Genomic DNA, 22,370 nt, shown 5'->3' with positions numbered 1-22,370 from the left:
AGAAGGAGACTGTTAACCTCTCTGCAAATACTGAGTTAGCAAAAATGTGAAGGATGCAACTTAGCATCTGCTGGCGAGGAGAGGTGAGAAAAGGAGACGAGAGGACAGGACATTTTGTTGTGAGGTAAATAGAACAGGAGAAAATGTTTTTTTCAAATATCTGGTATGGATTACAGTTCATCATCTCCAGAAGAAGGTTACTTGTTCTTGGGCTCCCCTCATGAATTTCTTTTGTTCACTTGGGTCACTTCACTATTATTTGAACCTAGATTATAGAAAAAGCAGATCTGCAAGGCTAATTTGTTTGCTTTCTCAGCTCAACATATTAAGTGCAAGTTTATATTTATACAATATATCTTATTAGATGCTGTGTCCTGTTTTGGTCTGTTCTCTTCTGATTTATTTTGAGCTCAAAAACCATAACTGTAAGTGCCTTCAAACTTACAGATACTTAGGCTACTGGGGAAAGAGCAGAAAAAACGTGAAATGCAGCAACCATTACTGTCCAACTTCATTACAGTCATGCCCTGGAAGAATAAAAAATGTACTGGAATTTAATCTCCTCTGAGGGAAGAAACTGAAAGCAGCACGTTTGCTAGAAACTGCGCACATTCGATCCACTAAAATTTGTCAAGATATGCAAAAATTAAATGCCACTTAAAAATGGTCACTGAGAAAATTGACAGACATGGCACCAAGGAAAACACATTTGTTTGGCCATATCTGTGACCCATGACAGCACAATGCAGGTAGAAAGCAGATGCTGAGAACACAGCATGCTCCCAGCACTGGGGGCCGTGTGGGATGCACAAGATTCTGCCAATCTAATGGCAGGGTCCACGCTGCAGCAGGGGGGCATGGGCTGCAGTAGATACCATGGGCATCCACAGCAGAACCCTCTAAGCATAGCTAAACTGATTTACTAATACATTTACTAATGTATCAACATTTCCATCACAGCCTGGGGGGGAGCAATGTAGCAGCCACTGGCACTTTCAATTCTGCATCGCCTCAACAGATCCCAATGACAACCTCAGGCACAGCAGCACCAAGAACAAAAAATGAAACACCAGTATATACACACTGCATCTGAAAAATAATCTTATTTATCCTTTCCCCAGCAGTGCCATCTTCCCTCTGTAAAAACAAACCAGGAAGTAATGATTGAAGAAGAGATGTGCCAATTGTTTAAATCAGAACCAGAGGTCATGCTCCTTTGGGAGCTGACAAGGGCAAGCCACAACAAACTCCTGGGATTTATGCTCCCACAGCAAAACCTGCCTGGCAAAGGGCTGAGTTGCAACATGTGCTTTTCATACAGAGCACTTATTTTTGACTGTAATTTAGTCTCTTGGCAGGAGATGTTCATCCATATCAAGAGAAACAGCCTTGCTCATCCATATCAACCTACACATCCTCATATAATAGCAGCAGCACAGTACACTCTACTTCCAATGGTCTCCCATGGATCACAGGACAGATTTGGTTAATCAGGCCCATCTCCTCTCCATAAAAGCCTGCTCCACAAGGGATGTTTTCTGACCTTTGATACTGTTGAATTGTAAGACCCACAAGTGAAGAGGTCTCTGTGGACGTTTCTGTGAAACCATCCCACTACTCCTTTTACATGGGAAGGAAAGTTAAAACCAGTGGAATATCACCAGTACTTACTGGATGTTAAAAATAACAGATAACAGTAATGCTTATCACATATGGGAGAAGAAAAGAAAATACCTGAATTATGCTTTCAAAATTAGTACTGTCTGTTCTTAATAAAACACCAAAATCCCAGGCCATGAGTCTACTAATCTTATCCATTCACTAAGTTCTGCAGAGGAGAAAGGAGAATACAACCCTTGGAGCAGATTTCCCTTGCCTTCTATTTAAGAGATAGCTAAATTATTGAAATTCTACATTAAAAATATATTGTAGACTGTCTAGTGAATGATGGGACTGCAATGCGTAATACAGAGCGTAAGCTTCACAATACATGCACATGAAATGACTTGCTGATCTAAAACACTTGCTTCCTGCCAACATGATTTCAAGAGAGCTGAGGAGAGAAAAACAAGTTACAAAGTAACACACTAATGATTGAATTTTGTAGCTAAAATTTATAGCTCTAAAGGCATTTTATTCACTTATTTTACCTTATTCAGGTAAATAACATGCTGTAAGTTAGTAGAAGAGCAAATAAAAATCAAGACGGCTCCAAAAACTGCAAATATCTTGTCTTAGCCTACTTCTTACCATGTGTCACAGCAACCTGATGGAACAAGACAACTCCATTAAAACAGAGGAGTGATTTCTAACTCCTCTCCCATGTGTCCTCTACACTAAGCCCAGTGCCTTGATAAAAAGAGAGAATGGGAGCAGATACAGCCAATGGCAATGTGTCATTGTTACAAATCTGGTTGTCTGCCTGCACTGCTGAGAACAACAAGACTTCATCAGTAAAATTTGAGGATGCTGCCAGCAGAAATCCAACCAAAATGACAAAAAAACTTTCTGAATGTATGACTTGACTTGCCCACTGTTACAGTCAGCCTACTTTCTTTCATATGGGGAGGAAATATTGTACACCATGTAAAAATTATGGATGATTTACAGAATTTTTTCTTTGTGCAAAAGTTGTACATCTGTTGAAATCTCCAGCCATTTCACTGGGCTGCTGCTGAACTTGCCTTGCTCAGTATTCAAAATCTGTTGTCAATCAATAAATTAAATGAATGGATAAAGCATGTTCTAGGGAGAGCCGAAGGATTCACTAGTGAAATGCAGCCTTTACCAGCTGCAACTTGGCTGAGGCCAAGGGGTTCCTTCAGCTTTTTAAGACGCTGTAAAAACAATTCACTTTCTTAATCCCAAAATAGAGTTCAGATCCAAACCAGGAATTCTTTGGTGGTAGTGGGGGTTTAGTCATGACATGTGACATGTCATTGACTAACAGATACCCACACTGAGGTGCCAGCTCAACATAGAGGGACCAGCCTGGACCCTCTTTTGAAAGGGGAAGCCCCAGGCAGTCACCTGCACGCTGCAACACAGGCAGTTCTTAGTCCAACATTGCTGGCGATGTTATTACAAAACCTCTGGGTTTGTGTCCTGTGCTTCTGGCATCCTTGTGCACCCAGTTACTGCATGGCTCCAGGAGGCAGTTCAGACATGCTGTCACATGCCAAGATGCAGAATATCAGTTCTAGTTCCTGAAAAATAGCTCCCATCATGGAGAAGGTCATGAAATGCACTTGGCTACTCTGTGGACTGGGGACCTTAAAGGCAGATTTCCCCAAAAGGTCAAGAGTGTTAAAGACATCCAAGAAGACCCTCAGACCTGCTAGTCTGCTTCCCTAGAGTGTAACAAGCTGTGTTGGGGCTGATCTCAGAACCAGTATTCAGAGCAGGATTTAAGCCACGACAGGCATAAGAGCTCTGCAAGAGCAGTGCTTATCCTCACGTTGCAGGACAGCCCAGTTCTGGCAGATTTGTCAGAGAAATAGCTCAAGGAAAAATATCCTTGTCATGCTGCCAGTGCCAGTGTTAAACTAGGTTAATTGTCAGAGAGATGCAGAGGTTGGCCAAACTTGCAGCATACGGCCTGTGCGGCTGAATGTCGGGCAAGAAATGGGAGTCTGCTGCTTGTGAGTGAGCACCAGACTCCTGCAACTCCCACCACCTCATTCCTCCCTCCTTCCCCACCAGACCTTCAGTGCTTTGCCCTCTTTGGTCCCCATTCCAAAGTGGATTGCCTGTTGTGTGGGGGCAATCCAAGTGGGGTAAAGGTTTGACCCCTCTGTGCTCCTGTTACATGGGCCTTGTAAGCACCTTTCTTTTGCATGTAAGCACCTTTTTTTGAGCAACTTACAGAAAAATCAAATATAATTGAGACATAAGTCATTCATGAAAAGAAACCTTTCTGCCAACCATAATTGTTGCACTGCCTTTCCATCTTGGCAGGGTTTTAGTGGTTTGTTGGTTGGCTGAGGTTTTACTTTTGGCAACAGAATGTGTTTGTTGAGATTGACATGGGCCAACGTCAGCATTTTCCAAAGGTGTGAGAAGCCTTGAGAAAACAACCCAGAAGAATAAAAGGTCTAATTCTGATCTCAAGTGTGTGTAGGTAGCTGTGATTGGATTAAAGGTAACTTTTTTGCATGCATAGAAGGATATGAAGCAGGATCTTTCTCAGTCTATAACTAAAATGCCAATTTTCCTTATACACAAAATTCCCAGGCAGAACCAACAAATTCTTAATACTCTCATGGGGTTTTTGGTTTCTGGAGCTGTCCTAGACAAATTTATTTCTGAACCTAGAATCACAGCGCTGGGGAAAAAATGCTAACCAGTAACACTTAATCATACAAAACCTCAGCCCTCTCTAACCTGTGCAGAGAAGCCAGGAGGGATGTGCTAGTGGGGAGAGGTACCATCTCTGTGAGAGGGTGGCAGAAGGTAGGGCAGAACCCAGACCCCACTGTGCTGCCAAAGGGGTGCAATTGAACTTCGGCTGAAGAGTGACCAGACCCAGACATTTACAGTCAATTAAATGACAGCTTTCTGCTGCACCCCTACACTAACATAAAACACTCTTGAATGCAACATAATATATTTAGAAAATTCTGTTTGGGCACTTCAATACTAAGAGTTTAGATTACAACTCTTTTTGTACTTTTAACAATAATACAGCATATTTTCAGCTCACCTACATGAGATTCTACTTAGAGGCTTTCTGGCCTTATTTGCACTAATATTTCAAGTTTTCCTGTGGAAATCTAAAGGCTGGAAGTACAAAGGAACACAACAGAGACAGAGGAGGGGAATAAACAAAGCTAAGGACCAGAAGAGGCATGAGGCAGAGGAGAGAAGTAGAAGGGCAAGGGAGAGAGAAGGTGAAGAGGAGTGAGACTAACTGCAGTGAGGGACTAGGCTGAGAAAGGCACACTATAGGTCATTGCTGCAGATTTTGAGGTAGAGCTCAGAATTCTGAAAGAAAACCAACTCTATGTTTGGCCCCTTTGCGAAGCTGTAGCACAGGGATGGAGCTAATGGTAGCCCATGACACACTCGTGCCTTTCTGTTTTAATTCACCTCAGCTTTGCTTTCCAAGAGACCTCCAATTCTAACATCTTGGAAAAGACCCTCTGAATTTTATCTCAGTGTGTTTTGTCCTGGCTATTTAATGTAGATATCCTAAATATATCATTTATATTGTTATTCGAGAATGTTTCCATTCAAGCCTTGATTTCCAGCACTTTCAGCTTTAATTAACCTCACAGTTTATCTTTATCTTTGACACAGATTTCTATAAACACAGCTTTGCACAGAATAAGGAGGTCAACATGTGGTTATTGCAGTGGACTAACACATGAGCCCAAAAGGTGCTCCAGGCTTATCAATTTTGTCATGAGTATTGCAAGTCTTGTGTTCCCCAGCCTCTCTGTGGGGAGGATATTTTACAAGGATAGACTTGAAGCCAGACACAAGGTTCCCCACTGAGTTGAATAGGAATTAAAGTTGGCTGCATAGTTCAGTGCTGTAAGGGGGCTGGGAGAGTGCATCTCACTGTTTTTACCATAAAAAAGATGTGCTCAATGGCACTAGAAGACAGCTGCCACCTGCATCTCTTCTTTTTAAATTGAATAAACAGAGAAACTAAATTTTACTGGTTATTCCAGCCCGAAGTGCTGATTTCAAATTTAAGAGAGTAGTTATTGTATAAGTTATATGGGGAAACTGGATCCAGTTAATTTGGTGAGATTACTTTGACTGTTTCATGCAAAACTCAAGAAGGGTAATAAAAAAAAAAAGTACTTTTTTCCACACGTGGGAGTAGGTTGTGCATTTCCACCTAACAAACAAAAGATTTTAAAAAACAATGGCTTGATTGAGATTAGTGGGGTAGATGTAGCTGATGTATTACCAGCAGGGACCAAGGCCAGGAGCTGTTTAATCCTTGGAGGGAAGGAGTGCCAGCAGGAGTGGCTGCCAAGGACTCCCCTTGTGCTGGGCACACGCAATGCCTGGCACCACGCGGCACTCACTGAGCTGGGATAAGGCTGGACAGCACCCCAGGCTGTCACGTCATTGACGTCCTCAGGGAGACAAGGTGAGGTTATTCACTGCCCAGTCTTGCAACCTCCCTCCCCTCAGTTTTATTGCTAAGTGCCCTTTGAGCTAAAGGTGCAGAAAGTCCTGCTATTGAGGAATACCCTGCTGCAGAGCTTGTCCTATGGAGTGAGAGGGATAGCAATGGTGTGAGCAGTGCCACCAGGTCATCACACGCAGGAAAGCCTCCTAAGAGTGACCACAGGCTGCCTCTCCATGCACACACCATGTTTTTAACTGGAGGGAATAACATACCTCAACCCAAAAGAATGCTGGGGCAAGTATTTCCTCTCTAAAGATATGTTAAATAAGAAAGAAAGAGAGCAGATGCCTTTCCAAGTATTTACAAGTATATGAAGAAGAAGGCATGGATCCTGGGGTAGGGTTTCCTCAACACCCAAGCATACACTTACAATGGTGCGAGACATTGTGTGGCTACATCCCCCCATCTCCCAGAGATCCCTCAAGATAGATCTCATAGGTTTCTCTTGTTCTTCTGTCAGATGTTTCCATGGGCTTCTCCTCAAAAGGGAGAACCCTGGCTTACCACATGCTGCTCTTCATGATTTGGCAAAGAGCAAGGACAGGAACAACATCCGTGTCAATATCTGTGCTTAGGGAAGAACAACAGACAATAGCCAGGGAAGTGGTTTTAGTGCAGGTGACAACATCAGGGGACATGTATTTGCTTCCTGTGAATACCTGTAATTATCTATTCCACAAACTGCCACTACAACATATCCACACACCTCCCTTTTCCATCTGTGTGGCACCTAGCTGAAGTGCAAAGGTCTGGCACAGCCTTTCCCCAAGTTCATTTCTCCTCTTCAAATCTCCTAAAATCTCTTTATTTCTTAGCTGGATTCCAGGGTCTGCCTCTCCAGATGGGTTTTGTGCTATGCTGTAATCCCTATTCTCCAAGTAGCCTATTCCACATTTAGGAACAAAAATGCCCTGGAACTAAAGCAAACCTCAGCAATGCAATACAAATAACATAACCTTTGAACAGAGTAGAAGGAAAGAGATGGATTGTGTGAGAGAGAGTGCAGTGTGAATCCCAGCACTCAGTCTTCCTCTTGTGCCAGCACCAGTGATGGTAACTGCATCCCCCACTGTCCTCCAGCTCTTTCCTTGTTGCTAGCAAACCCATCATCCCACTCTTCCTCCTCAGCTGGTATTTCTGGTGGCTGACAGCCAAGAAGATAATGAGTCCTGACTGAGGCCAGCATTTGTACTCATCAGCAACCAAAGATAGTGTGATAATGAAAAAAAATGCTTTCTGCCTACTATGGTCTAGTTTTGAGCCATGGTGCAAGCCATCAGACACAGCACACCGAGCAGGTGTAACCATGGTGAAAGCCATCAGACACAGTACACACAGCAGGTGTAACCATGGTGAAAGCCATCAGACACAGTACACACAGCAGGGACTCTTCAGTCAGCTGTGGGGAAAAATTTACAAAGCTGCTTGTTTAGGATGCAAAAGTTAACCCATGCCCCTGAGTGTCAGGCTGTCCTGGACACCAGTGGCTTTTCTGTTTCACTCATAAAACTGCATTAAAAATGCCTGAGCAGTGCCCAACCAACTGAAGAAGCAACCTGTAGGTCATAACACTTGTATAAACTGATTAAACAGGACTGAAAACAGTATTTCTCTTTTTCTTTCAACTGCTCTTATTAGAAAGGACCTTGAATCCATCCCACTGATTAGTATATCAATGCCTTGTACAGCATCCAGCAGCAGCCAGAGATGATGAGATAACTCTTCCACTACATACACGTGGAGGAGGAGAAGAAATTCCTGAAAGGAGGTCAAACTGCCTGGTGCCCATTTGGGTTGTGTCAGCCCCAGTAAATCCCACTTTCTGCTGCCCTGGCCAGAGGCAGAGTGGTGTGGCAGGCCCTGAGCAGTGGCTCCTGGCAGCAGGATGCCAGATAGCATCCAGGGCTGGGTGCTGGAGAGGGGATGTGCACCTCCCATTGCTGACAACTGAAGATGCACGTCCAAGCCCCAGTCCACACCCTCTCCATTAGAACAACTGCAGACATTCAGCACAACTAACATCTCTGTGGGTTAGAAGGCTAAATAAATAAGAGATGAATAGCTACGTACATCATAGCCCTTTATCCTGGGAGACTCAGTGAACCTGAATTCCCCAAGAAAAGCAAGTAGGCTGCATCTGTGCCTGTGCTCTGATTAATCTCATTGGTTTGTTTTCCTGGAAACTAGATGCCCCAGATGCCATTGTTTCCATTATAAGTGTTCATCTGCCCTGTTTTGAGCTTGATTGCTCCTGTAGCCTGCTTGGCTTAACTGTTTTTTGTTTGTTTGTTGTTCGTGGTTTTTTGGTTTTGTTTTATTTTTTTTAAATTAACATTCTTAAACAAAATGCCAGTAAATTAAAATGAGGACATAGCTGCAACCCTCAACACTAGATTTGTTAAATGTTTAAAAACACCTACAGCATACAGAAATCCTAAGCTGTTGTACGCAGTGTGACTAAATTATTAATAGTTGCCATGCACATCACACAAGGATTTCAAAAGGGGACTTTGTGTTTCTGCAAAACACTGCTATTTTTGTCTGACAGTAGAGACAAAATAATTTGAAAATTAGTCTTTTTGGTACTAATCACAACTGTTACTAAAATATTCCCACTGTAGGCATAATACAGTCATTTTTTATCTTTGAGAGAATTAGACATTTCACTCGTTATCTCAATGAAAATCTTGAAAGTTGACAATTTGTTAAAATACAAACAACACGTAATTAATGAAAACATAGTGAAGCAAATAGCTATTTCTAGTCATAAAAGCTCCACTAACTAGTACAATAACATTCAAGCACAAATTAAAGTAGTAACATTTACAGAAGATACCATAGAATATTTGTTTTATGGGTTGGAAAGACCAGCTATGGGGTCGTTTGAGGTGGGATTTTTAAAAGCATGAAGATATATGAACGGATTGCTACAGTTAAATTTGCTTTACAGAAAAAATAACATTCTGCTGTAGGCAAAAACAGAAATACGGGAAAATTCTCTTCTGTCTCAAGTGAATTATTTCTGGTGAAAGGCTTCTCAGCGTTTTGCTACAGGCATGCAGCTTTACACACAGAACATTATGCATGTACACAGACAGTGCTCTACTGGGGGTGTCTATCCTCATGCCCTCCCCTATACCCAGATCCCCACAAGGCTATTTACAGGAATAAAGGAAAAACACGGACTCGGAAATGGAAATAAGCCCCAAACCAACGAACACCTAAAACAACAGCACAGAAAAACAAGTTGATAAGGGAGAAAGCAGCTTCACTCAGTACGTCTCAGCTGCTTCCAAGGCAGAAAGCAATGGGGATGTACTGCTATTATTAGCCCTCCGGATGGGAAGCAGCACGGTGTGAAGCTGTTGGCAAGAGGTTGCAGGATTTTCTTCACACGTATGCACAGGCACAGACACACAGGCAGACAGACCCCTGACACTCATGGTGAGCCCCTTCCCGCCACTCGGGTCAGACAGACAGACAGAGAGCACGATGCCAGCGCGACTGTGCGTACTCACAGCTCAGAGTACAAGAAGTGCAGGTTGCCCACATTGTCTATGTAGTTTGCAGGACTTAGCCAAGGTAGGACCAGTAACAGGAGAGCCTTCATTTTCAGTGCAGTGCTGGCACTGCTGCTAGGTTTCCTCCTTCCCACCGTCTCTCTGTGCTGGTGGGACACACCACGAGAAGCTTTCGTGCCAGCCAAGCCCCTTCTAAGCAAGCCTTTCCATTTCAACGCAATGGTAGCACATTATGAATCGAGCTTAAATCCCTTAAACGAAGCTACACTGCAAAAATCATTGACCTGTAAGAGGATTACTCGATCTGACTCTCAGATGGGTAGATGTGAGGGTTTAGGGACAGCACAGCGTGGTTGGCGAGACAGTGACTTATGCTGCAGAGGAGAGCGATGCTCGGGGAAGAGACCTGCCTCCTGCAGGATTCAGAGTGGTTCTTCAGAGGCAGCTGGTATGTTTACATCACTGCCCACAAGCAGATGGGTTACGAGCTAAACTGCATCACAGAAGGGTGTAGCTGTCTGACAAGGAGGGGGAAAAAATGCCCCCTGTGGAGTTTTGTAGCAGGCGATATCAGAAGACCACACCTTTTTAAAGTAAAACGCTGCAAAAGATCACAGCCAACTGCTGGCTGTTTGCATCTCAGTCTGAATTCCCCAAATCCAGTCAGATGTTTTTGTACAAACATAAATCTTGTAATAATCCAAGGACATGTCGCTTCTCAGGGTTTTTTTGAAGGATGCAAGAGCAAACATTTTAAATAAGGATGCTTTCAGTTGACTGCTCCATGGTAACCAGTGTTTTAAAAAAATGGTAAAGTTCTCTCATCAATTACAAAGCATAAAACTGCAAGCTCACCTTGTCCCATCAGTGACCTCATCTCTGATCAGGGCAAACTTTTGTTTTCTTTCTGAGAACCAGGACTGGTCTGAACCTGAATAATGCAAGTAATGTGAGGACTGCTGACCACCCTGGTGACCCTAGCAGAGTCTACTTTAAGTTATTCACTGAGAACACAATAATGTTCTCTGGAGATATCAGGTGGGCTCTGAACTGTTCTTATTGCAGACACCAAATATTTATGATTATTATTGTATTTTTAATTAGCAAAATCACACATTTTCCCTTCCCTCCACTGACTCACAAGAGTTAAAGAGAACAGCATCAGCTCAGTCTGTTTAATCTGTCCCTGGGCATGACAGAGCACAACATTATTCTCCTTGCCATTAATTGGAGATGGGGTGGCAAGAGAGGTTTCTGCATTTCCAACAATTAAATTAGGCAGAGGCATAACATACCTTAGGTGATAATTAATTAATGCTGTGCTTAAAGAAAATAAAGGTACTGTGCAGCATCTGCAAGAACAAGGATGTAGAAGTCCACCTTTAGGGATCACTCAGAATGTTCTTTCCTATTTCTTCCCTCAAGTGAGAATGCTAGTGGCATTGCAGTACCTGTCCCCTGTAAAGCTGAAACCCCCACAGCAGAGGTTCCCTGTGTTTTCCTATTCTCCTGACTCTGCCCTTTGGCCTTAAGGTAACTCAGCACTCCCAACCATTCTGAGGAAAGAAAAGCCAGGTCATGAGTAGAAAGACAAAAAATGTCCAGCCTATGTAGCAATGTTTTGTACTACCCTACATTAGAGGCCTTAGGGTAGGAAGACCCTACTGCATCTCTCCAGCCTTCTGCTCCTGGGGTTTGCAAACCTGGGACTGGTGCAGGGAACCTGACACAGGCAAGAGGCAACTGCAAGAGATGTTGGAAATACATTCCTGAGACAATTCTTTCTATCTCTGCTTGGGCTCAGGCCAAGCAAGCCAGAAGCACAGGATCTTGAGGATCCTGAGGGGAAGATCCAGGCCAAGCCACTGACATTCAACAGGAAATGCTAGAATAAAACTTGCCAGGCCTTTACAGGACCAAATCATTGTTTATAGCAATGCAATTCTGCAAGATATGTAGTGAATGGTCCCTTTACTACCACCTTAAGGAAAAGAAACTAAGACACTGGAGTGACTTGCACATATCCACGTAGGAAAATCAACACTAGAAATCAGAAGTTGTGCTAGCTGTGTGGCTTCCATGCAAAACCCAATATTTCAATTTCCTTATTTATTGGGGTTGGGGGTAAATTGGGAATGGGTGACCTGCTCATTTTACAGCCACAACATCATCATGTCAAAAAAATGAAGACAAGCAGGAAGGTCTAAATCACATTAAATTCAGCTAAAGATATAGCAAAGGGAAAGGGCATTTGCACTAGGGGTTCAAGATTTTGTGGCTGGAATATGTAGAGAAACATAATTTCAGTGACAGCAGCTCACAGAAGACTGATAGTCCCCTTACCCGCATTTCTGTTGAAATGAACATTTGAGGCCTGTTAGAGAAGTACTGACCTAAGACATAAAATTATGAGTAACTCTGTTATTTTGTCCCCTTAGCCACACACAGTGGAACTCCCAGAGCACTGCTGGCCTGGGCTGGGGCCTGCTGCCACTGCCTCTTGCACCATGAGCCACAAGCACCCTGACAGGGAAAGCCAGGTCCAGAAATGTGGGGACAAGGGCACCCAAATCCACAAACACCAAACCTCCAGCATGTGAAAATGGTCTCATGACCTTCACAAGGGATTAATAAACCCATTGCTAAAGTTTGTGGAGTTTTTCTTTTGTTTTAGTACTACAAAATCATGACATTTTTGGTTGGTTAGGATACCATAACTCAGTGAGTATCTTCAAGTGAATAAGTTCCTAGTGGGAATCCAGGAAATGAGGTCTCCAGTGCAAATGAGGACATGTTGAAGGGCAGGCTGCAGAGCCATTTCTGGTTGTAGGCTTGCAGGCTGTGAGGGGTGCATTGTGTGAGCACACCTCCACCCTCTGGCTCATCAGCCTGCTCACCAGCCATGCTCTGGTCCTCAGTACTGCCATGTCTGTGCAGGACAGTCTGCAGCCCTGTGCTGCCTCCTCCTTCATGTTGCACACGCAGAAGTACACATCTAGCAGCGCAATTTACACCTACAAACTTCAGGGGAATTAATTTTGGGTAATAGATACAGCTCACAGAAAAGGGCACATCTTAGACCCCCTCTCTCCTCAGACCTGAGGTGCTGTTACGCAGACTATGCCAAAGTGTTAGTCCGCTATCAGAAATCACAGCCCTGAAAGTACCTCTTTACCTTTCTGCCTTCTTTACAAAAGGCAGAACATGCAAGACAAAAGCAGCAGCACATGCTTTTACTCTGCAAAACAGAGAATCATTCCATTCTCTCATTGCAGAGGAACCAAACCGCTCCCTGGGGAGGTCTCTCCCAGAGACAGGATGGAGGGGCTCCTGGCTACCTCAGGAGGGATAAGGCTGGAGAGGGAGTCCAGCCAGATTTCCAGACTCTGTCTTTCTGCGAGCCCCATGGTGCCCTGGGTAAGTGCTCACCTGGAAAAAGGGAGCACTCAGGTTCAAAGACCAATACCAAACTGGAATATTTTCTGCTCTACTTCTCATATAGGTCATTTGTGATTCAAAAAATGTTTGAAGAAAGGGCAATTATAAAACCTTTAACGTCCTATTAAATATTTATAATAGTTCAGCTTCCCAAACCATGCAGATCTCTTTGGACTACATACACATTGTCATTGTGCAGCTAACCACAAAGTATTCACCCAGAACTGCTAACAATAGCGTGAAGTACCTTACATGCATTGATGCATTTGATTCTAAAAAAAGAGTAAGATATAGCCTATATCTTGGACTATAAATGGACTAAATTCAGCTCAAAATTAATGATGCTGTGTTCATTGGGAGTGAAATAAACAACTCTTTCTTTACATTAACTGTCTATTTTGACTGGTATTAATTGAAGATATTTTTTTCCCCTGCAAGATAAAAGGAGTGAAAAAACATCTATCAACAACAACTTACTGGGTTTGGAAATGCTGTTCAAGGTGACCACGTTGCACGACCTCTGAGCAGTGTTCTGTGAAAGGGCAGCTAACCATTAGCTTGTCCAGGAGGTTATTCACTAGTATGCTGGACTTCCTGCACGTCTGGAGAATCACAAGCTTGCGGTCCATGGGACAGAAGTCTTTTTCCACAAGGAAGTTTGTAAGGCAGGCTGTGCAGAAGGTGTGACCACAGAGCGTGTCTAATGGCTGAAGCAAAGGTTGCAGGCAAATGTGGCATATCAGATCATCATCCACTTCTTCGGTGTAGCTGTACAAGTGGTTTTCTTCTGGTAAATGCGCTTGGCCGCAGGTGACACAGAGTGGCGGGGAGCTGTCCTCCATTTCTTCTTCTTTCTGGCTCATAATCTGAATTGATGCAACTCAAAAGGGGGCAGTGGGAACACCCAACCCGTTTTCTGTTTGTGAGAGCTGTAGCAAGGCTGGTGTGCCGTCAGATCTGTGGGGAGGAAAGCCGAAGGGTTATGCTCTGGGTTGTGTTTCCTTACCATACTTGCAGTATGTAGCTGGATATGAAGTACATATCAGGTACTAGGAAAGGATTGTGTCTTTGGGATGGAAGAGTGAAGCAAAGAAGGGGGCAGAAAAAAAAGAGATAATTAACTCCAGGGACATATTTTCTCATAAATCTAACTTAATTTACACAGATACTTTCGTAGTAAAGAAATATATCAAAATAGGGAGAAATACTACAGGCATTTAATTGTTGAAAACCTTAAACTGGCATATAATTGCAGTTCCAGTCAGATGACTTTGTGGCCACATTACTTCTGCCAGAAAAGTAGCATTGTGTGTGGGCAAACACTGCAAGACTGTGTGCAGAAATGCAGGTAAGAATAAAGGTTGCTGGCCAAATTGCCTGTTCAGCACAGCAAGGGAGAGCAGTAGCTTCACCTAATACACACAAGCATACAAACACTGTATTGTAGCCAGAGGCAGGATAATTTGGGTCATGAGGATATAGAGCTTGGAGCCCTGTAGACCATTCTCATACTACAGCAGCAATGGACCTGGACTCCTGCATTTGAAGTTTGCCTGCCTGCAGCCAAACAGTTATAACCATCTGCAGCAGCATAATCAGTTCAAAACTTAATTTGCTCTGCAAAGAACCTAACATCTTGCATACTGTAGTCCACAGCACAATGCTAAGTAGTGTATTGCCTATTCCCTTTATAATTTGTCATACAGAAACTCAGTATGTCCCTAGCTAAAAACCCAATTAGCTCTGGCCACAACACCTGCCTGCTGGTATTTTAAAGATGTAAACTCTGTGGGTGGCAGTAAAAACAAAGAGTAATTTGTAGTTTTTACTTGATGAACCCCAACTGCTTGTTGGAGCACTTATGTTTCATTACTTCTATGCTTATTTTGATACATCACTCCGAAAATAAACATGAAGATATAAAATATGCAATGGCCTAATTACTGCTCTTGCTTGAAAATGTAAATCTTACTTGCTGCTCTGCCTTAACACTGTACCCTTGCTTTCAGCTTGACTTAATTTGCTGAGACAATGTGTCAGCCTCAAACACCCATGTCTGAGGGCAAATGAGGGAAAGAATAATAAGAAAAATCTGACTATGACAGAGCATATTTTCATATAAATAAACCCTTATTTTTATGCAAAGCTCATGGGTTCTAAACCTGAGAAATTAAACTTTAACATGGCAGGTTTTCCTGGTATGAAGGTAAAATAATAGCCCCACTAACACTAACCAGATGTTTAAATGTCAAACATTCTCTTCAATGTTTTGCTAGATCTTATTCTTATGAAGCAATTATGTTAAGTGCCTGTTTTTGCTTGCAAGAGAGAGTTCTGCATAAGCTCTGTCTCCTGATTAGCAGTAGCTTCACTGGAATTAAAATCATTGCCTGATAGAACCCTTGCAAATATTTAAAATACGCCAAACTGGGTCAAATGTTTCCTTTTGTAAAAATATTCACCAGAGCTTTACAAAAAGCTATTTGTAAAGAAACAAACATCTTTCCATAGTGCAGGTAGCAGCTCCACCTGTTATCTTAATATAAGAATTATTATCTAACTCTACTAAGGTGACACACAGCAAAATAAAATGAGATAAAAAATTATCAGGGGCTGGGGTGGAGATTATCTGGGCACTGTAAGTGGCTTCTGTAGGAAGCTCTTGGATTAATTCTAGGTGGAGTGGGGTGGCTGTGGTGGGTGGCCATGCTCTCCACATTCCTCATTCATGGAGGGAGCCATCTCAAGTCAACAGGACTGCTTGTAAGAATGGCAACACATGGCTTGGGAACTTGCATGATTCTTAAAATAGATGTAAAATGAATTAGAAACCAATAAAGCATGACAAAAATAGCACTGGGCTATAAGCTGTGTTATCTTTTACATTTTCAGAATGCCTTGCACCTGGGGCAAGCAGTGCTGTGAGCAGCATCATGCTGTTTCTCCACTCCCCCACCATGTCCTCTTGCACCATCACACACCAGGTGTGTGGCCTGCCCTATGCCCCACACACCAGAATACAGCAAACTCCAGCATTTTTTGCCTCGTGGATGTTTTCAAGGACAGAATTCTTGCTGCTTGCTGGCAGGAGACCCAGCACACATCTCCCATCAGGTAACCTGAAAGCTAAAGCCAAAGCCCTGCTCTGAGGAAGGAGCAGCCCCCAGCAACATCTGAGCCACCCCTTCCCAGCCTCATGCCCTAACCCTGGAAGTACCTCTCCTCCACTTCCACATGTCCAACACAGCAATTAGCTACCTCTGGAAACAGTACTACAGTTCCAAAGCTACTGCAATTATTTTTCGCAATGACAACGGAGAAAGAGAGGCACCACTGCCCTAAGGCCATGTTCTGCTGCAGCAAAAATGATGAGAGAAACCCCAGAGGAGTCAAGTCTGACTGTCCTGGCCACGTTACAGATATGCTTTATCAATCTGACATACTAATAATGCAATGCTAGTGGAAAAGGGCAGGTATGAGGAGTTGTACCTGAATTTTACAATGTTTACATAAATTACAAATACTTGCTACAGCACAGGGAAACAAAACTATCCACATTTATTAGTAACAGGCACTGAGTTTTTAGAACATGAAGTTCAAGTCAATGAGGTCTATTATTTAGAAAATTTTGACTACATACTAGTATAAACTCTGGAAAAAAAATCTCAGCCCCTTCTGGCTAGCTTGGTCCACAGTCACCCATGAACCTTCATAAACTGCTGGACATATCAAGCAATGGAATGATTGCTGTCTTTGGGAAGTGATTATCCCACCAAAACTGCTAGCATGGAGGGCGTGTGATGGAACTGTCACACAGATTCAGTCAGAGGCTCTTTGCAATGTTTGCAGTCACTTGTATTTATAACATTTATGTGCTGTCATATAATAGCTACATAATTAGCATCACGTCCTTTTAGGAAGCTTAGAGTCTTAATTCCTCCTGAATATTGTAGAAGAGAGGGGAGAAGGGATTTAAATTCGAGCTATTGGTTGCTAACGCATCTTTCTAGTTCTTCCAGTACCTATGAATAAAAAACAAAAATACACTTTGAGCAAGAAAACCTGCATAGGTAGATGGTAAACTACAGCGAAACAGGAAATGTAATAATTTCCTGGCTGAACCTCTATTCTTCAAGCCCTGTCCTTGAGGGAGGAAGAGATGGGAAACCAGAGGGAAGGAATCCTATGCTCCTTTGAGTTGGTGTCAGCCACCACTGGCAGCCTCAGTGGAACATGGATGTCACCTCATGCTTCCTGCAGTCAGAGCCGTACTGACAGAGGGTGGTTCTTGCAAGGATCATTGGCAGGAGAGGCTTTTAGAGGCGGTGTGGGCCCATGCCTAAGCAGGCATCACCAGCATTTGCCACTTCCCTGCTGTGCAGGAAGCTTTCAACAACTCAGGTCCCAGATTTAGCACAGTTTTACAGCACCTAGCACAGATTGGCTTGGATAAAGAAAATCAAGTACTGATTTCTAAGGATGTCACAGTGCTGTGACACTGTGGTGAACCAAGCTTCAGTCCAAGGCAGAGACCTGAAGCACAAGAATGCAGTGCAAATGATGAAGGAAGAACATTGTTATCTGGATATCCATATTGCCAAGTTTTCAGCCACAAGCTGTAATGACAATGGTCACATCAGGGCATAAAATAACCCCAGGGCTGTGACTACAGTGAAAAGCACTGTCATGATAACATATTTTTTAAAAAGTTACCCCACAGGCTGTAATGATTTGAAGAAGTTTGCATCTTACTTGTCTTCACTGCTTAGGAATTTTCAGCCACCAGAAGCACTCATGAGAATGACAGAACAAACCCACACAAAAAGCCTGGACAGTAAACACAAAGAGTAGGTAGAGAGAATGCCTTTCATCTCCTTGCAATAACAAATCCATAGTTATCCCATCCCAGTGAAACATTTAACCAATCTTAAGCTGAATTCTGACTTACCACCACAGCTACACTGGCAGCAGTGTAGCAAGAAGAGGGCTTGCCAAGCAGAGTGGCAGAACCCTACTGCTTCTGCTCAGCCACTGTCAAATATTAACCCAGCTGGTCAGGAGGCTGAACTTGGAAGTAGCATGGCACAAAATGGGAGAAACTTCAGGTAGCAAAAAATGAGTAACAAAAGCTAAGGGAAAAGCAGTTAAGTGATGAAAGATGTTGTGGAAATGGCTATCATAGAAAGAACAAAACAGGTGCCTAAAGGTCAGAGAAACAGTGACATGGAGCCTGGAGGAGCAGCTATCGGCTTAAATCACAAATGGAGAAAGATAAGGCAGTGAGCAGGCATCACTGGAGAACAGAGGAGTGAAACAGATGAGCTGCAGAGCAGTAAGAGGAATTTAGCTCCAGTAGTTCATTCTGAAGGAGTACAGCTTGGTGGTAATGAAATCTTCAGTCAGTGGTAAGAGTGGCCAGCATGTATAAAGGAAATGGATTCTAAATACCAGAGTAAGATTGACAAATAGTTGGTTTGGTAGCTTCGTTTTCTCTCTGTGTTTAAGGGACACCTTTGATTGATGTTCCTGTTTTATACACACTCAGAGCATGTGTATAACAAATCCTGTATCTGCAGATTAAAACAGATACCTTTTCACACCCTGTTTCTCTGCTGTACAACCCGTGGGAGATGGAGGCTCTACTGACAGAGCTGTTGTGCTCTTCTTAGCTAAATTATGATAGCAAAGTCATTCTGCATCCTTCCCCCAGTCCCAGCATGGGCTCTTATCTCCTACAAATGGGTATCTCTGAGTGACTCACAGCCATACATTTATGTGGGTCAGTAAGGCAGTGCATGGCCAAAGGGGCTGGCCCACAGGCATGTAAGGAAACCACCCTGCCACAGCAGCATTCACAGCTGCCAGGTAAGGGTAGGAGCTCCTTATTCTTCCACAGATGCTTTTACCTGGCCTTCCTTTCACCACACTAGCTGTGAGCATGCTGCAGCAATGCCTGCCTTCCTTGACAATCAGCTCCTTTGCAGAAGGCTTGGAGACTGCCATCTTGTCCGTGTTAAAAAATATGCACATCAAATTGCTAGGAGGCTGAACAGCTCTCACAGTTACAGAATTAGCTCTTTAATGAAGCCTCAGCCCGGCTGCCACTGGCTAGATGTGGGCAGGTTAGATGTGGGCATTGTCCCCATCTAGTGGCTCGCCCTCACTGGGGAGGGGAGTGGCTCATGGCTAGGAGGGAGCAGAGCAGAGGTTCTCCCTCACCCTCCCAAGCAAAAGCACAACAGTCCTCCAGTTATGCAGGGTTAGCTGTAACCTTCCTGCTCCTGCCAGAATCTGGGTTGCCAGATCACATCACTTATTTAATATTCAGGGTTTTATAATGAAGTATGAGGTTGAATGCTTTTAGAAAACTCTTTGCCATTAGTAAAATGGGAACTGTTTTGACTTCCTACCTTTCATCAAAGTGTCTTCCCTTGTAACAGCCTCCCAGGTTTCCCATTACCATGGCTTGTACCAACTGCTTTGCTCAAACTGAAGTTTTTTATAGATTACACTGACTTTAATTTTCAAGGTGGTACTATACAACAGTTGTGGAAAACATCATAGAGTGATCCACACTTCAATTATATGTAGTATACAGTATTTTAGATTAAAAAAGACAGTGATTATTCACATTTCAAAGACCTGGTTATAAAATATCATGGAATAATTTGCACCAATCTTGGCATAGCTGCACTAAAGGCCAAAGGGGTGAATCAGTTTGCCTAGACTTGAAACCTTATTTGAAGGAAGTTTATAAAACATTAAGGTGCACAAAATCTTATCATCATGCCTTCTGACCAGAATTCCTTCTATGTATAGTCTACTCTCTCTTTTTCCGCCGCTTTTCCACTTATTTTTAAATCTAGTCCGACTAAAGAAGAATCACAACATTTTTTTTCTGCCTGATGTGTAATTAGATGGAGATTTGTTATAGGCAGAGGCAAGACACATACCTTCAGGTAAAAAGCCAGTAGCTGGAGGAGAGTTGTGAATCCTGGAGATGTCATTTTAGCAGGATAAGAATTCATCTTGACTTTTAAGATGATAGGAAAGACTGTTATAACTGGCTCTTAGAGGAAAAGAATTGTATTTAAAAGTTCAGCACATCAGTACAGAATGTGTCTGAGACAACAAACAGGAGCTCCAAAACCTCTCCTCTGCCTGGCCCCAGTTTTAAGACAGCTGTTCTTCCAAAGTTATTAATAGTCAAAAAGTCTTTCTCAGAGCTTATAACAATCAAAGTACTTTGCAGAGCCTTTAGTGATGAAAGGCATTTCCAACTGAATAGAAAAGTCCATTGCTACAGTACAGTAGGTGAATAACCCCAGCTTTTTAAGTTGTAGCTCAAGCTGTGAGACCCAACAGCAATGTCATACTGTGCCTGCACGCAAAGTAACTTCTAAAACCAGAACCAGACTGTTTGAAAAGAATTTTCTTCTCTGTGGCTCATGCTGGAATTTACAGAATTAACCAATGTTGGAAAAAGTTTTTTGTTGTGGAATTATGTAGCTGAAATGCCTGTTAGGAATGTATGGAAATATATTTGGCTGTTTTGTCTGTCTCTCACATGCCCACGCAAACCTGGATTGCTCTTTCTGGTGATTTCAGGGATACAAAACTTTACTCAGCATGTTAAAATGAAAAAAAAAAAAAGCAGCCCAGAAGTACTGACAATATTAGGAACAGCTGGACAAGATCTGAGTGAAGAGAAGGTCTGAGTAAGACAGTACATATCTGTCAGGTTAAGTATTCCTTAGTATAAGGAAAATGTCCTAGGAATGAACTCACCTCAGTAGAAAGCAGTACTTCCAAGAAGACTTGTTGCTGGCATGCCTCTAGTTGTCAAAGACTGATGGTTAAGGCAGTAACTTCTGTTTCTTGCTCTTTTCAAAGCTCAGTAAACCCAGACTTATGCCAGAACTAAAAGCTCAGACTCCAAGTGCAAGGACGAGTTGTAGCAAAATGGGCAGGCTGTGGGTAACTGCTTCCCAAAGGCACACAGTCTACCTGCTCAGAGGAAGTCAATCATGTGGTGGAAGCAAGGCTATGTGAGCAATTATGATTGACTCCTCAAGGGCTTCCTAAACATATGCTCATTCTAATTGACATAATAAATGCCACTGGCATTTCACATAGTGAATTACAAAATGACATGGCTAGTTATGTAACAAAAGGTGCACCTCCACTCCGATTTGGCTGATTGCTCCGGCTGGCTTTGCCAACACTGGCAGCCTCACAAATACCTCAAGCTGCTTTCAGCCATTTGAGCAGATGACAGAACTGTATTTTTGTGGCTGGACAACCACGTGTCCCAGCTGCCTTCTAAGATGTTGGTAAGCCAGGAAGAGGTACAGCATGCAAGCTGCATGAGGGAGAGCATCCCTGGTCCCTGCTGCAGGTGTGTCTGCTGTGTCTCTGTGATGGGCACTGCAGACCACGAGTGCTCTGTGCAGGCTGCCCTACTTAACTTTAAAATAAAAATACAATAGGCAGAGTAAATTGCACGGGATTGTGAAAATCTTAACTTAATACAGCTTCACAGTAAATCTTAATCTGTTTTAGCAATCCTCTCCCAGGGCCCCAAGTGGGTCAGCAAGGAAGGTGGGTGATGCTACCACCCTCCCAGAGAGGGGAGGGAAGAGGGAGCAGATGAAGAGGGAGCAAAAGAGAAGTGGAAGACTTCTTCCCCTCAGGACACTGAAACCTTACAGCTCAGCCTGGCTCCCACGCCATGGTACCTGCCACCCTCAGACCACACAGCATCTCCTCACATGTGACCACGAGATAACATTTAATAACTACAAAGCATGGAGCATGTGATGGATAACCCTGCTAATAACACATAATAAAGTAAACTGTGCTTTAATTACACTGTGCCTTTACAACTGCTTCTCTGATCCAGGAGTTTCTTAATACTTGGCAAACTGCTTAATGAGTTCTCACAACACCCTGTGGGGACCTTTTTTTAGAAGCAACCCACATGGTTAGAAGCACCTACTTGGGTAGGTGAGCAGGGGAAGGGGAGTTGGCTGCCCCGATGCCAGTGGGGCCAGTGCCCAGATTCTGTCACAGGAATCCTTGTGCAGCAAGGTGACCACAGAGACGCTCTTAGACCTGATCTGAGGGAAAGCCCCCACAAACTCCTGACTTCTAGGATTGCATTCTCTGCTTTATGGACATGCACCTGCAGGGGAGACAGCAGAAACTTGCAGCAGTTGGCTCCCCAGAGTAACTTGTCTAAATAATAGAAGAAAATGCCTGGG

The 22,370-nt window shown here is 43.2% G+C and overlaps 1 protein-coding gene across 12 annotated transcripts in view; it reads right to left on the bottom strand.

Annotated features, from left to right (window-relative positions):
- Nucleotides 1-22,370, bottom strand: part of LNX1 (ligand of numb-protein X 1) — a 119,829-nt gene that overhangs the window by 50,910 nt on the left and 46,549 nt on the right. For 9 of the 12 annotated variants that reach the window (XM_063157267.1, XM_063157275.1, XM_063157276.1 and 6 more), the window contains one exon: nucleotides 13,585-14,064. In XM_063157267.1, coding sequence (XP_063013337.1) covers nucleotides 13,585-13,970 — 386 coding nt within the window. In that variant the 5' untranslated portion in view covers nucleotides 13,971-14,064. Of the gene's footprint in view, nucleotides 1-9,666; nucleotides 10,130-13,584; nucleotides 14,065-18,055; nucleotides 18,125-22,370 lie in introns of those variants that run through there. The other 3 variants (XM_063157274.1, XM_063157278.1, XM_063157279.1) reach the window with 3 other exon arrangements.

Source organism: Melospiza melodia, chromosome 5, assembly GCF_035770615.1.
Source record: "Melospiza melodia melodia isolate bMelMel2 chromosome 5, bMelMel2.pri, whole genome shotgun sequence".
NCBI classification, from domain to species: Eukaryota; Metazoa; Chordata; class Aves; order Passeriformes; family Passerellidae; genus Melospiza; species Melospiza melodia.
Note: the sequence above shows the minus strand (reverse complement) of the source record. Positions and strands in the feature narration are given on the sequence as shown.